Source organism: Salvelinus sp. IW2-2015, unplaced genomic scaffold, assembly GCF_002910315.2.
Source record: "Salvelinus sp. IW2-2015 unplaced genomic scaffold, ASM291031v2 Un_scaffold3456, whole genome shotgun sequence".
In the NCBI taxonomy this organism is placed as follows: Eukaryota; Metazoa; Chordata; class Actinopteri; order Salmoniformes; family Salmonidae; genus Salvelinus; species Salvelinus sp. IW2-2015.
Genome location: NW_019944736.1, coordinates 28,060 through 44,212, shown reverse-complemented (window position 1 = coordinate 44,212; position 16,153 = coordinate 28,060). Strand labels below are relative to the sequence as shown.

General features: G+C 41.4%; 1 protein-coding gene across 3 annotated transcripts; it reads right to left on the bottom strand.

Annotated features, from left to right (window-relative positions):
- Positions 1-8,354: 8,354 nt before the first annotated feature.
- On the bottom strand, positions 8,355-14,975 carry LOC112075898 (interferon-induced protein 44). Of its 3 annotated transcripts, none has more exons than XM_024142811.2 (9): positions 14,886-14,975; positions 13,760-14,791; positions 13,521-13,608; positions 12,948-12,981; positions 12,453-12,654; positions 10,193-10,345; positions 9,915-10,107; positions 9,367-9,467; positions 8,355-8,967 (listed from the first exon to the last, which is right to left on the bottom strand). In XM_024142811.2, exons 3-9 carry the CDS (start codon positions 13,570-13,572, stop codon positions 8,800-8,802), a joined length of 903 nt encoding a protein of 300 aa, XP_023998579.1. In that variant the 5' UTR covers positions 13,573-13,608; positions 13,760-14,791; positions 14,886-14,975; the 3' UTR covers positions 8,355-8,799. The 3 variants fall into 3 exon arrangements, with proteins under 3 accessions (XP_023998579.1, XP_023998580.1, XP_023998581.1); XM_024142812.2 differs by having other exon boundaries at positions 13,760-13,916; XM_024142813.2 differs by lacking the exon at positions 13,760-14,791.
- Positions 14,976-16,153: the final 1,178 nt, after the last annotated feature.

Here is a 16,153-nt window from a genome sequence, read left to right as displayed (position 1 = left end):
ACATCCTCCAGTCCATGCTCAACTGTCTGCAATAGGCTGGATAGGCTGGGCTGGCTTGTAGCCTGTGTAAGGCAGGTCCTCACCAGACATCACCGCACGTCACCTATGGGCACAAACCCACCGCCGCTGGACCAGAACAGGACTGGAAAAACGTGCTCTTCACTGAACGACCGTTTTGTCTCACCAGGGTGATGGTCGGAGTTGCACATATTGTCGAAGGAATGAGCGTTACACCGAGGCCTGTACTCTGGAATGGATCGATTTGGAGGTGGAGGGTCCGTCATGGTCTGGGGTTGTGTGCCACAGCATCATCGGACTAGTTTGTTGTCATTGCAGGCAATCTCAACGCTGTGTGTTACAGGGAAGACATCCTCCTTCCTGATGTGGTATCCTTCCTGCAGGCTCATCGACATGACAATCCCCAGCCATACTGCTCTCATTCTGTGCGTGATTCCTGCAAGACAGGAATGTCAGTGTTCTGCCATGGCCAGTGAAATGCTGATTCAAGTTATTTGGATTTTTACGAATTATCTTTGAAAGACAGGGTCCTGGAAAAAGGGACATTTCTATTTTTGCTGAGTTAATATAATATATATACGTATATAAGCTGATTATACAGCATGATCATTACACAGATGCACCATGATCGTTACACAGATGCTGGGGACAATAATAGTTATTGTGCTGACATTGCATCCAGAGGCAGTTTGGAACTCGGTTGTGAGTGTTGCAACCGAGGACAGACGATTTTTACGCGCTATGTGCTTCAGCACTCGGAGGTCCGGTTCTGTGAGTTTGTGTGGCGTACCATTTCGCGGCTGAGCCGTTGTTGTTCCTAGACGTTTCCACTTCACAATAACAGCACTTACAGTTGACCGGGCCAGCTCTAGCAAGGTGGAAATTTGACAAACTGACTTGTTGGAAAGGTGGCATCCTATGACGGTGCCACGTTGAAAGTCACTGAGCTCTTTATTAGGGGCCATTCTACGTCCAATGTTTGTCTTTGGAGATTGCATGACTGTGTGCTCGATTTTATACACCTGTCAGCAATGGGTGTGGCTGAAAAAGCTGAATCCAGTAATTTGATGGGGTGTCCACATACTTTTATATTAGTGTATCTCTCAGATACAGGACAGACACTTCAGGACAAGCTTCCTTTTGATTTTTGGGGGGAGACTATCTGTTGTTCCATGTAGTGAATCTGTAATTCCATGTGTTTGTATGGGCTAATAGCAGTAAGGCCAAATCAACATTTTCATCAAATAATTTGGATACTTAAAGGGGTCTTAAAATTCGAAATCAAATAGCAAATGATCTTTGGTACGACCTTAAAACAATTCCATRCAGCTTAGTAGCCACAGGTAAACTAACAGTTACATAAATCAGGAATGCAGACAGGAGTTTATCAATCTGAGTTACTGTGTCCAACACATCACCACCTGTTGTTATGTTGGTTACCTACTGATCAAAAAAGGATGTTAGTATGATTAGAATTTTTTTCAAAGACATGTATTGCTAAACTAAAGGTTTATGGAAATACAGGCATGTACCACGTTACTACAAGACAAAGCAGCTCAATCAAGCCTGATGGTCTTATAAAAGCAAAGCTTGCTTTCAATAAATAAAAACAGCATGACTGTTCTGACTTTCAAAATTATGAATAAAAATATCAGATTTCTCTGTTGGGGCAGCATTTCCCAATTCTCTTAACACGGGGCACCAACTGTTGGCCTTCAAATCCAAACTAAATCACCCAACATTTCATTAAATGCTTCACTTCACATATTGTTGCCCCTGCATTCACATAGAAAAAAACTGAGTGAGAGACAAACCACCACAATTGCATTAAAGTGAATATGCCTTATTATCTTTGCTCTTATGGATAGAAGTATAATAATTGTTTCAATTGTATTTACTAGGTTCATCATCTTTAACACTGTCCTTCCCATAATAACGTTTCAGAAGCATTTCTCTTAAGTGGGAAGGAAAAACATCCTGTATTTATAGTAGACTGGAACTTGCAACCTTGCAGTCGCAGGGCAACCACATGCACTACAAGCACCAGACATCTTGATACACCTACAGAGATGTTGATTTTACTCTAAGATTGTAATGTTAAAGGTCAAAGTGTCACAGATCCAATTATACAACTTTTGATATGAACWGGGCCTGTTTCTGGGGAATCATGTGACACAGTTAGGGGGGGATTGGCCATCTGACAATTCTGGCAAATGATGGGCTGGACAATTCTTTTGTTGTTGGGTGGGCTAGTCGAAATTGACGTCCTCCGGAACTCGTTGAAGCCCATATGTGACTCCGGGGAGAAATACATTTGACACCCCTGCCTTACTATATAACTATGTTTGTCCTCTGTAGCTGTGTGCCTCTGTTTGTTGAAATCCATAATTTATAAAATGCTAATCAAATACGACTGATTCCTCTGATCATGTATAAATTTTCAAAATGCAATTGCGGAAAAAAACACAGCATTGGAAGCTTTGTCCCTTTGTTCAATAGCAATTATTTTACAACCAAGATATTGATATGGGTGTGAGATATGGAGAGGCGCTCACAATGATGTGGGCTGGTGTGGATAAAATGTCAGGGCTGAATTCTTGTCCCAGTTCACCACTGGACAGGGTAAAATGAAAGTGAAATCTAGAATTATGTAAAGCATAGGCATTGAACAGATATGGAGACATTTGAGAATCCGGTTGACAAGGTACGTGGCAGAACTTGGCAAGGTACATTTCTGAGCAATTTAAATTGATAGAGTATGAAATTATATAATTCTTATATAACTTAATTATATGATGTTAATAGACCAATGGTAATAAAACGGCTTTCAATTGTTTTGGAATAGGCTGGTGGACCTGATGCTGTAAATGACAGAGAACAGATCATAGAGATAATAGAAATATAGGTGTATATATGAGCTATGTATATCCTGATACAGCCATTTTTGGTGCTAGGTAAAATGAAATAAAAATAGATAATGCAGTGATTTAATGCTGAGTCATATATATATATATATATATATATATATATATAATATATATATGGCTCTGTAAAAAGGTCATTCGAAAGCTGGTTGTTTTGGATGCTGATTGGACGCGCTCCAAGCTGACGGACGGCTCTAGCGGCTCAGGACAGACGGGCGGCTCAGATGGCGCTGGACAGACGGGCAGCTCAGATGGCGCTGGACAGACGGGCAGCTCAGACGGCGCTGGGCAGACGGGTAGCTCAGGCGGCGCTGGACAGACGGGCAGCTCAGCGGCGCTGGGCAGACGGGTAGCTCAGGCGGCGCTGGACAGACGGGCAGCTCAGGCGGCGCTGGGCAGACGGGCAGCTCAGGCGGCGCTGGACAGACGGAAGACTCTGGCCTGCTGAGGCGCACTGTAGGCCTGGTGCGTGGTGCCGGAACTGGTGATACCGGGCTGGGAACACGCACCACTGGGCGAGTGCGGGGAGGAGGAACAGGGCTTACAGGGCTCTGGAGACGCACAGGAAGCCTGGTGCGTGGTATTGGCACTGGTGGTACTGGGCTGGTGCGAGGGGCTGCCACAGGCGGACTGGTGCGTGGAGAAGGCACTACAGGTCTCGAGCACCGAGCCTGCCCAACCCTACCTGGCTGAACGCTCCCGTAGCCAGGCCAGTGCGGCGAGGTGGAATAGCCCGCACTGGGCTGTTCTGGCGAACCGGGGACACCATGCGTAGGGCTGGTGCCATGTACACCGCCCCGAGGAGACGCACTGGAGACCAGATGCGCTGAGCCGGCTTCATGGCACCTGGCTCGATGCCCACTCTAGCCCGGCCGATACGAGGTGCTGGAATGTACCGCACCGGGCTATGCACACGCACTTGCGCTCCACCGCATAACACAATGCCTGCCCGGTACGACGCTCTCCCCGGTAAGCACGGGTAGTTGGCTCAGGTCTCATACCTGGCTTAACACCACTCCCCGTGTGCCCCCTTCCCAATTAATTTTTGGGGCTGCCTCTCTGGCTTCCAGCCGCGCTTTCGTGCAGCCTCCTCATACCACCGCCTCTACGCTTTCGCTGTCTCCAGCTCAGCTTTGGGGCGGCGATACTCACCAGCCTGTGCCCAGGGTCCCTTGCCGTCCAGTATTTCCTCCCAAGTCCAGGAGTCCTCGGATCGCTGCTGCTGCTGCTGCTGCCTGTTACCACGCTGCTTGGTCCTTTTTTGGTGGGTGTTTCTGTAACGATCGTCTGTGGTGGTAGAAGGATTGGACGAAACTGAACACTGGAACAGAACAATAAACGAAGTGAACAAACGAAACAGTACCGTGTGGCGACAAACACTGACACGGAAGACAAACACCCACAAACCAAAAGACAAAACAGGCTACCTAAATATGGTTCCCAATCAGAGACAATGACAAACACCTGCCTCTGATTGAGAACCATATCAGGCCAAACGACAAACCCAACATAGAAACACAAAACATAGATAACCCACCCAACTCACGCCCTGACCACACTAAAACAAAGAAAATACAAAAGAACTATGGTCAGAACGTGACAACATGCTGTAAGGCGATCTGTGCCTCTCTGGCTGGAGCTCACTTCAGACCGGTACTATCTAAGTTTGACTGTGACCTCTCCAACTGGCTGACAATAAAGAGTGATTCATTTAATATTGACTTTGAGTGTCCTGTGTCAGAATTTCCACAACAATAGTTTGTAGTGTGATTTCCTTTACGGTTTGGTAAAAAGTTTGGCCACACCTACTCATTCAAGGGTTTTTCTTTATTTTTTGTATTTTCTACATTGTAGAATAACAGTGAAGACATAAACTATGAAATAACACTAATGGAATCACATAGTAACCAACTTCTATCACGATACAGTCACACATACACACATACTGTGCTTCTATGTTCTCTGCTGTGTTTTATCTCTCCCATGTTGATTGATTACTTTTGTGTTCCAGTTCCTTATTTGAAGATGTATTATTTAGCTAATTATCCTTTCTTCTAATGCTGTTCAATCAATTTATGAGATACTATAAATGGAAAGTCTAATACTGCTTATTTTCCAACATTCCCTATCTAGAATGATATAGTGTAGTTGTAGTTTATTTGTCACGTTGGTATAAATGGGTTGGGAGACAGGCGCAGGAATGCATAATAGGGGTTTTTATTTCCCAAATTACAGAGTGCCGTGCACAGGGACGAAGACCAAACAAACACGTATACAAAACACAGGGTAGGAACCACCAAAAAAGTGTGAGGAGTACCTCGAATAAATACACAATCGCACAATGATTATCACACAGGACGAGACTCGTAATCATCTGCACAATATACGTGGCACGAAAGCCAAAACAACATAGCACAGTACTCACACGAACCAACGGACATTGTAACAATAATCGACAGGACAATGATGAACAAAGGGCACACTTATACAATTACTAATCAATGGGAATAGGGGCCAGGTGTGCGTAATGAAAGTTCCGGAGGGATCTGTGACATTATTTCTTTAACAATTGTTGTATTTTCTATATACTTTTTTCATTACAGTCCCTACCATGGCTAGTATTGGGTGTTCCATTATTCGACTCCTCTATGGGAACTTTGTAATATTTAGAATAGCCACGGAGTAGTCTTTGTGTCTCGGGAATATTTGGTTGTCAATATACAGTTTATCGACTACAAGAGCTACACGTTTCCCTTTTAATCTATTCTCCTTGAAGATTGGGTACAGAACTTTGCGCCGTTCTGCAATTTCCTTTGGGAACTGATCATTCATGCCTATTTTCGTGCCAGCTCGTCTTTTACCCAGGCTTTGAACCACTATTTTATCAAAGATTGGGCGCTCATATCTCTGTCCGAAACCGTGTACATGTTTGAGTTGGATTTTGTCACAGCTTTGCTTGGAATCTGAAGCGCTGTAAGAAGGAATTCCTTCACCCCACTTTCAGGAACTTCAGATATATCTAGTCTGTATGTCAAGTAAGGCTTCTCTCAGAAAGATGTTCATTAATGTCAATTTTAGTCCCTTTTAGCTTGTTTGTTTCTTTCTCCGTTGTCACATCTTTTTCGTCACTCATCTTGAGGCTCGCCTTCAACTCCTTTATATCTTTGCTGACTAATTCAAGTATGCCCAGTTTGTTATTTATCGATCTTAACAAGCATAAATTGCCTGTGTCTGTTGAGGAGTCGCGTTTTCTTTTGTAGATTGGTTCTCCTTGTTTACTCTCCGTCATGTTTGGATGTTCCTTGTTTACGTAATATTTGTCTGTACATTTTTATAGTCTATGATTTGTTTTGTGTTGTTATCCAGATTGAAGGTTATTACCCACCAGTATGTGAAGTGGTAATATTTATTAGAACTTACAGATATTGAATATTACGTTTTTATCTTGAGGCAATCTGAACCGCTGTGTTCAGTCCGCCATCTTACCCTCTCCTATCTCACAGTTGTGTTGTACCGGAGTTTCCTGACTTAAACGGAACCAGCAGCACTTTGTTCTCCACTGTCCATGGGATACATTTAAGGTTGTAGAGAGATAACTATTCCACCTGTCTTAGCTAAAGTGGGGTGGGAAATGCTCAGTAGGGTCTCTACTAACCATTGGGGGCTGTGTCGTACATATCCAGCAGCAGTTCGTTCTCCACCCCCTCCGTAGCCCTCCATAGGCCCCAATGCAATACAGTGTGTTACAGTGTATTGCATTGGGGCCTATGGAGGGGGCAGAGTGAAAAGCCAGTAGCAGGCCGTACGACACAGTTCCCCTCAAAAACTAACCATATTTGTTTAGTAGAGACCCGATTGAGTATATCCCACCCCAGATTATGACAGGTGGTAAAGTTTTCTCTCTAAAACCAAATATGTATACCATTTACAGTGTATTGCTTTGAAGGCTATGGATTGGGCAGAGTGAAAAGCCAGGACTGAGCACTCTGTATTTAACCTGTTGCCCAGCACACGAGACAAATTCAAGTTTTCCAGACTCTGTTGAGTAATTCCAATAACATCTATTTGTACTTTATTTATTGCATTTCTTTAAATATAGCCTACACAGTAGCTTCAACATATCACTATTTGTGTAAACTTTCAAAAGAAATGCTGGTATAAATAATATAATATTTAAAGTAAAATAAGTCAAATTATCCATAAATTTTTTCAAAGGTGGTTGCAATGCTGTGAAACAGTTTCCTGTTTCCATCAGGCCTGTCGTGACATTTTTTATCCAACATGTACTTTACATAAAAAGGTGGACGGAAAACTGGTTACTGACTACCCCTAATTGCACTGTGCTCTTGTAGTAAATCACATGACTTCTTCAGAACTCACACTCCTTAGATAGACATCTCTAACCTCAGATTGACATCTCTAACCTCAGACAGAAACGTCTAACCTGTTCTTCCTGTTCCCATGAACATGTGATCAAGCTAGTAACATTATATATATTTTTAAAGATACATCCTGATTTAAGGTCAATAGACTGAAACGTGGAATAAACAGATTAATAAAACCATAAATGATGCTATCGGAGAATAACTGATACAGTGTATTCTCTGAAATATATGACTACAATGGCACTAGATTAACCAGTAAATGCTTGCCTAACAACAGTGACCTTGATACGGTGGCTAGACTTCACTGATGTAAGAGGGGCCTCTAACTTTTACTTTCACTTATGTCATGCCTGAAGCTGGTAGGGAAAACTGATTAGTAAGAACAGGTTATGTCCTTTTTGAAAGTAGACTTGAACAAACAATACCAAACAATCAATCCCATGTTGGTGTTCCACATGAGCATATTGTCTTAGTGTATTTGAAAACACAATTTCTAGAGACACTATTTCAAACTGGTCTGTTTCTGTGTCCTCAGAGGTGTGATGACATTGCACAGTACCATATTTCCGATAGAGTTAGTTGACACTTAATTATGAAATATATATATAGGACTCATACCACTGGAATGCTAATTTTCAACGATGTCAGGTTAGTGGCGAGTCAGCAACCAGAGCGTTGCCAGTTCGAATCCCGGGTCCGATGGGAAAATTCTGTGGGGAAGTGAGCTGGCAACCAGGGTTGCTGGTATAAAATCCCAGATGCCATTGCCTGCTGTTGTGCACTTGAGCAAATCACTTAACCCCCCCACAACAACAGGTCCCAGGGCACCCAGTGTGGCAGCCCCCTGCACCTCTCCAAAACCTGTATGTGTATGTTTGTATGTGTGTCTTTCGGGGGGGGTTGGGTTAAAAGCTGAAGTAACATTTCGGTTGGACCTTGTGGTGCAATTGACCAATAAACGGATCTCAATCTACAGTCTGTAAATGTACAGTAAATGATCCAGGACTGCAAATAACAGCAACTTCAACAATTATGACACTCACTTTATAAAATATGAGCATAGACATAGCTGCTTAGCCATTTCATACAGTAACAAGTTCACTTTGAACCTTATGATAGGTAAAGGAGGACTGAAACTATTGTTTAATGAATGTCCTACCAACACTAACAGACTTTGACAGACCATTCCCAGAGTAGAGGGACATAGATAAGCAGATTGGGAAGCAGTTGATTTTACAGTACAGACAATTATAATTCAAACACAAGATTTGAATGAAATTCAAAATGTATTTTCAGTTCAATTCAGAAATGATGCCAACCCTTTTGTGGACGCACTGGACCATAGTTGGAGAGTAATCTGATCATGGTGATTGGATCACAAAAGTCAGGTGTAAAATACCAGGTGTGAACAGGGCTTCTTTAGATGGAGGTATTACAGAGTGACACGCTGTAGATCGAGTACTGTACATCCATCAGTCAGCTTGTGATAGCTTGAAGCTCTCTGCAAAGTCCACCATCTGCTTCAGTGATCTCAATAGTAGCACATCCATGTCATCATCCAAGTCGATTTCCTCATGGTAGTTCTTCACAGGCAAAATGCAGTTCACTGGTACCCCCAGTTCATTACTACACTGCTCCATCTGCAAGAAAGAATATGGTTGCAATTCAATCAGATGAGTAGAATAACACTTGGACATGTATCTCCCAGGAAGACGAAAAAGCATAAATTAAAGTGCTCTCTCAAACCACTTATTTCATACTGTAGGCCAGGGCCTATGGTCCAGGAGTGCCTATCTTGGCAACCCGAAACCAGTCCGAGATATGAAACTCATGAAAACTGCGAAATCGTATAATTAATCCAAATAGCAAGTAACACAAAACCAGCGCACCAAAATAATTGTTCCTCATTATCAGTCATATGACACAGTCTCCCGACAGACATAACATGTAAATGTTTTCCTCATCAAGAAAGATTATGGAGCTCCAAATCTGCAAATACTTGCATTTCTAGCAAAACTTTAAAAATATTGTTCACTTACCTTCTCCTTTATATACTTGCTCCAATATACCTTTTTCAGGTCTTTCCTCACCAATGGACAGGCTAAATCCACTTTGGTGAGAATAACCATTTGGGGAATTCCTGCCAAATACATGGAAACCAATTGAATCTTGTGTCTCTTCCATCTTATTACTACTAAAGGTCTAAAGTATCACATCAGTTTGTGTATGTATTAAATAATTTGTTTATTTTACATGAAAATATACTGTATTATTAGTGAAAAACGCATATTTAAAACTGGGTTCAAGACCAGGGCAAAATTCATTTTCCAAACGTTGTTGAATGTTGCAGATAGAAATGTCATGACCAGAGAGGACATGAATCCTTGGTCTATAGGTTGGAGAGGCATGTTTGTTCTACACTACATATTTCAATCTGAACGATCCAAAATGTTGTGTCCTGCTGAACGCGCCCCAGGGTTCAAACTCTGCTCTGATATGGGCTGATAAGCACCGACTAGTCAAATGTATGATGAGACCCCGCCACAACATTATACATTATAAACAATGTTCCATAAAAACTTGTTACCCATGTAACTTGCAGCTAGTCTGATGGCTCTCATCTTCTTGAAAACATCATTATTCTCATCATTCTTGTTGGCATTCATCATAGGTAGTTTATTAGCTGGTATTGCACTAACTAGGCAGTGAACTCTATCAGATAGGGTGGGGGCCTTGACATAGTACTCATTCTCCTCTTTTAAAGGTGATACAGGATTAAACTGGTGAAAAAAGAGGGTAAAACAATGTTTATTATATATAGCAAACATATTTACAGGCTGAGAAGTTGCTGTGTTCAGTTCTTACCGTGTAACCCTCTTTTACATGCCCCTTCAGGGCCTTGATAATGTCCGCCTCATCAACTCCTTTGTCAATACCATTCTCCAGCCCCATGACATCATAGAAGAGGAAGGGGTAGTAGGTTCCAGGTTTTTCTTTCACAATTTTGTGGGTTTCATACTGTAGAAATACATTGCAAAATTACAACTGCGTACTGTATAAAAACCATACGGCATTAATTATATATTCATGTAAATTGTCTACCTTCTAGAACAGGGGTCGACAACAGGCGGCCCGGGGGTCAAAAACGGCCCGCAAGAGATTTTTCTTGTTCCCAAGTACTCCCACAAATAAAATAAAAGATGTGATCGTGTCTCAATGTAATCAAGGTATGAAATGATTTTTATTTTTAAATACTATCTCTTTTGGGGCTTAGTTGCGGTCAATTTGCAGTGTACACAATATTATAATTACAGTGGGGAGAACAAGTATTTGAAACACTGCCGATTTTGCAGGTTTTCCTACTTACAAAGCATGTAGAGGTCTGTAATTTTTATCGTAGGTACACTTCAACTGTGAGAGATGGAATCTAAAACAAAAATCCAGAAAATCACATTGTATGATTTTTAAGTAATGAATTTGCATTTTATTGCATGACAAAGCTATTTGATTCAACCTTGACCAACGCAGTAAGTACATTCCGGCTCTCACAAACCTGTTTCTTATTCTTTAGAAAGCCCATCCCATGTCTCCACTACATTACCTGTTATTAACGCACCTGTATTGAACTCATACCTGATTAAAAATGACACCCTGCCACGACACTCAATCAAACAGACTCCAAACCTCTCCACAATGGCCAAGACCAGGAGCTGTGTAAGGATATCAGGATAAAATTTAGACCCTGCTCAAGGGCTGGGACGGGACTACGACATATGGCGCGACAGCTTGCTGAGAACGGTCAACCACTGTTGGCCGCAATTTATTAGAAAATGGAAGAAGTTCAAGATGACGGTCATCACCCTCAGTCTTGGGGCTCCATGCATAGATCTCCCCTCGTGGAGGCATCATATGATCAGGAAGGTGAGGGATCAGCCCAGAACTACCACGCAGACCTGGTTTCAATGACGCTGAAGAGCAGCTGGGACCCACAGTCCTCAAAGAAACCATTAAATCACCACGCGTCGCATGGACTTCTAAAATCTCCAGCGCACGCCTAAGGTTCCCCCTAAGTCGCTCAAGCCAGCGCAATGTCACATTTGAATCCAGAGGAGGGAACGGTTAGAAGGTCAGTGTGGTCTGATGAAGGACAAAAATTAGAGCTTTTGGTCTAAACTCCACTCGCCGTGTATTGGAAGGAAAGAAGAAGGATGAGTAACAACCCCAAAACACCATCCCAACCGTGAAAGCATGGAGGTGGAAACATCATTCTTTTGGGCGATGCTTTTACTGCAAAGGGGACAGAACGACTGCACCGTATCTGAGGGGAGTGATGGGAATGGGCAGCTATGTAGGCGAGATCTTGGGCCAACAACCCTCCTCCCTAAGTAACGAAGTATTGAAGATTGCGCGTCCGTGCGATCTGGGTCTCCTTCCAGCATCGCACAAACGACCCGATATCACACAGCCACGCGCAACTAAGGAGTGGCTCCGTAAGAAGCATCTCAAGGTCCTGGAGTGGCTAGCCAGTCTCCAACCTGAACCATAGACATCTTTGGAGGGAGCTGAAAAGTCCGTATGTCCAGCGACAGCCCCCAAAACCTCGAAGATCTGGGCAGAAGGTCTGTATGGAGGATGTAGGCCAAAATCCCTGCTGCAGTTGTGTCAAACCCTGGTCAAGAACTACGAAACGTATGATCTCTGTAATTGCAAACAACGTTTCTGTACCAATATTAGTCTGCTTTTTGATGTATGCAAAATACTTATGTCATGCAATAAAATGCAAATTCATTACTTAAAAATCATACAATGTGATTTTCTGGATTTTTGTTTTAGATTACGTCTCTCACAGTTGAAGTGTACCTATGATAAAAATTACAGACCTCTACATGCTTTGTAAGTAGGAAAACCTGCAAAATCGGCAGTGTCTCAAATACTTGTTCTCCCCACTGTATGTTCTGGCCCCCCGACCATACACTCCCACAAAAATCGTCCTGTGGCTGAATCTGGATGCCTACCCCTGTTCTAGACCATATAGTTACAGTATGTTAGATATAGGTTAAAATATATATATATTGTTGTGAACAATTGCTACTTTGAATGTGTCACATAATACCTAAGAATGTACCTTTTTTGTGAAGCTTGCACCTGCAAAAGTATTATCAGCTAAGGCAATGTTCATACATTTGTCCTGAAAGATATTGTTGATGGAGTTGATGAAGCTGGATTTTCCCGCTCCAGCTGGTCCATGGAGGAGGATTCTGATAGTCTTCACTTGAGGGTTTTCAGGCACATAGTCTTTCAGTTTCTGCAGCATTTCCTCTTTCTGACTGTCAGAGGGCAGTAAAAACCAGAGAAAGGGTTAAAGAAAGGGTTAGGCTAAATCTTGATTAGGTTCTGAAGCACTTAATTCAACAACCCACCACCCCTACTTAAACATATGTCTCCATCTGGTTCATCATAAAATATAAGTAGGGGTAGTAGGGTAGTTTACAACATAAACATCCACATTGAAGTTGTAGTGACCTGAGACCAAACAAATTAGACTTGTGATCAATCTTACACTTCTCAGATTTGCATGTGTTTTTGTGCATCTACAAAGGTTAGTGTATGCTGAACTTACTCCCAAGGTGTGCGTCTCCATTCGTTGCTAAAAGCTGTTAAACAAAAGAGTCAGTACATATTCTGATAAAGAACTTCTCACTAAATATTTTTCATGAAATATTGAAATTTCTTCAATTACAAATTACATGACCCTCCCCTGGACTAAATTTTTAAAAGCAAAACTCTCCACAGAACTGAAATTGAAAAGGCATGATACTCCCCAAAATTACTCCATGTACCCGTTCCATAGATTCTGAAAGTTCCCTTAGCTATGTTACAACACCATTTAGCCTCCCAGAGGCTCTGTAAAGCGTTACAATGTCCTCAAACTCAAAGTAAAACATGTTTTACCTTAAGAAGTGTTATGCCTATATACAGTATGAAACAATATCATAGCTGATGTTTTTGGGGGCTCTTTCTGGGTCAGTTGAAAGCAGCCCAGGTGAGGTAAGAAGTGTGATCCCTTTAATCACTGATTAGATTTTTAAAATGTATTTCAATGGAGGTTTAATACATTTCTGGAAAAAAAAATGTAATGAAAAAGTACAAAATGGTGATTAAACCCCTGCATACATATAAACGTACTAATTACCTGGTGATGGAGGTGGAGCTGGAGGGCTAGGTTTAGATTTAAACAACCCCATGACTTTCTCCTCAAATTATTCTTCAGTTTGTTTCAACTGAAATACAAAATAAATACTCTAAACAAACAAACAAACACAAACACACACACCACACACACACACACACAACACACACACACACACACCACACACACACACACAATATAAAAATAATACCATCACTAGCTGTTTATTTCCTGGTGCTTACATGCATCCTTTGTCTTCATCTTGTCCACATTATAATTGTGCCCACATTTTATTACAGGGTAGACAATTAAAGACGCATTGTGATATGATCTTCCAGACCACTTCCGGAGGTAATCAGGGACCAATTGCATCTGGATATCAACCAAGTGTAAACAGATCTGGATGGTCAAACAATTCAAATCATAATTATACCGGCTTCTAAAATCATTGAAAGGTAGCACCATTGACTTATGGTATCAATATAGTTGGGGTAAAATAAAAATAGAAATATTATTTTGAAATAAATAATATCTTTCAACTAATTTGCATACAGGCTGGCACCAGGAAATCTGGTCCCAATGCAACACAGGGGATCGATAAGAGACACATTTTAAAACCATGTGTAAAGACAACAAACCGTCATCATATATTGATATGATCAAATCAATCAGATCACAAAACAAACATGTTAGCTCAAGGTGTAAACAAGTGAACTGTTGAACAAACAATAGCAAATAATACCCCAAAATCCATAAATGTTTTGGTGTTCCACATGAGCATATTGTCTTAGTGTAAACATGTCTTATTTACAGTCTGTAAATGTACAAAAAAAAAATTATATATATATATGAGCATACGTAGACATAGCTATTTAGTCCTTTCATACAGCAACAAGTTCACTTTGAACCTTATGATAGGTAAAAGAGGACTGAATGTCCTAACAACACTAAATAGCAGACAGACTTTGACCGACCATTCACAGAGTAAAGGCACATAGGTAAGTAGATTGGGTAAAAGTTAAATTTTACAGTACAGACAATTTATAATTCAAACTCAAGATGTGAATTGGAATTCAAAATGTATCCTCAGTTCAATTCAGAACTGACGCAAACCCTGGTGTGGACTCCCTGGACCATAGTTGGAGAGTAATCTGATCATGGTGATTGTATCACAAAAATCAGGTGTAAACAACAGGTGTGAACAGGGCTTTTTTGGAGGTATTATAGTGACAGGCAGTTCATCCTTCCTTCAGCCTGTGGTAGCTCGAAGCCATCTGCAAAGTCCACCATCTTATTTATGCCTAATTTCTGAACATAACATCAACGGTAAAGCAATAAACAAATGGACCAAAATTGTCTATAACCTACCTCAAGTCTTCCAGTGATAAGATGTGTCAAGAATTCGATGAAGTCCCAAATAAGTGTCAAGGTTAAGTCTGACACTCCTTTTTATACCTCTCGAAGGATAGTTTTTTTGTTTGGTTTTGGTTTCTGTTTTGGTTTCATCTGCATAAAGAATGTCCCACTCAGTTCTATTCTTTCAGCAGCACAATTGATGACATCACCTTCATATGGTAACGAGGAAACATTCAAAATACAATCTCACATTTCAAGACTTTGTAATATCATTAGCTGATAAGACATAATACATTTTAATCAAGGGCCACTTTTATTGTGCCAACAAGAAAAGGAAAAAAGTAATTTATGAAAACAAATAAAAAATATGGTTTTAAAAACATATTTTAAGACCAACAATGACAAAATAGATTGGCTTAGAGCAATAACTATTCTGGGTGTAAGGAAGGAATACTCATTAGGGTTTGTAGAATAGATATATGGTGTCATTTCATGATGCTCAGGATAATATGTATTGTTGCTGGCAGATATAGCAGCTCTGCTTCTAGCTCTGAAGCAACTTTGCAGTATTTTTTGGGATGTGTTATTTCTTACATTATTATCCCAGAATTGTTTTTGTGCTATTACTTACAGATGGAAATAACTTTTGGATATCAGAGCGGAGGTAAATCACCAGCATTACGACCAGCAATACGAATTTCCCGAATTGTTTGTACCCCCTAAGGCAATTGAACTTTTCCGAGAGGCTGCTCCAAGACGCCGCTGGCGGAGAAGAGGTATACAGAGTGGACTTCTAGTCCGACTAAGGAGACGTGCACACCACCTTCTGAGTATATTATTCACTAATGGTCAGTCTCTGGACAATAAAGTAGACGAGCTCAGGCGAGGATCTCCTTCCAGAGAGACATCAGGGACTGTAACATACTCTGTTTCATGGAATCATGGCTCTCTCGAGATATACTGTCACCATCCATACAGCCAGCTGGGTTCTCAGTACATCGCGCAGACATGAATAAAGAACTCTCCGGGAAGAAGAAAGGCAGTGGTGTATGTATCATGATTAACTACTCATGGTGTGATTGCGATAACATACAGAAACTCAAGTCCTTTTGTTCACCCGACCTAGAATACCTCACAATTAAATGCTGACCGTATTACCTCCCAAGAGAATTCTCTTCGGTTATAGTCACAGCCGTGTATATTCCCCCTCAAGCTGATACCACAACGGCCCTCAACGAACTACATTGGACTTTATGCAAACTGGAAACCACATATCCTGA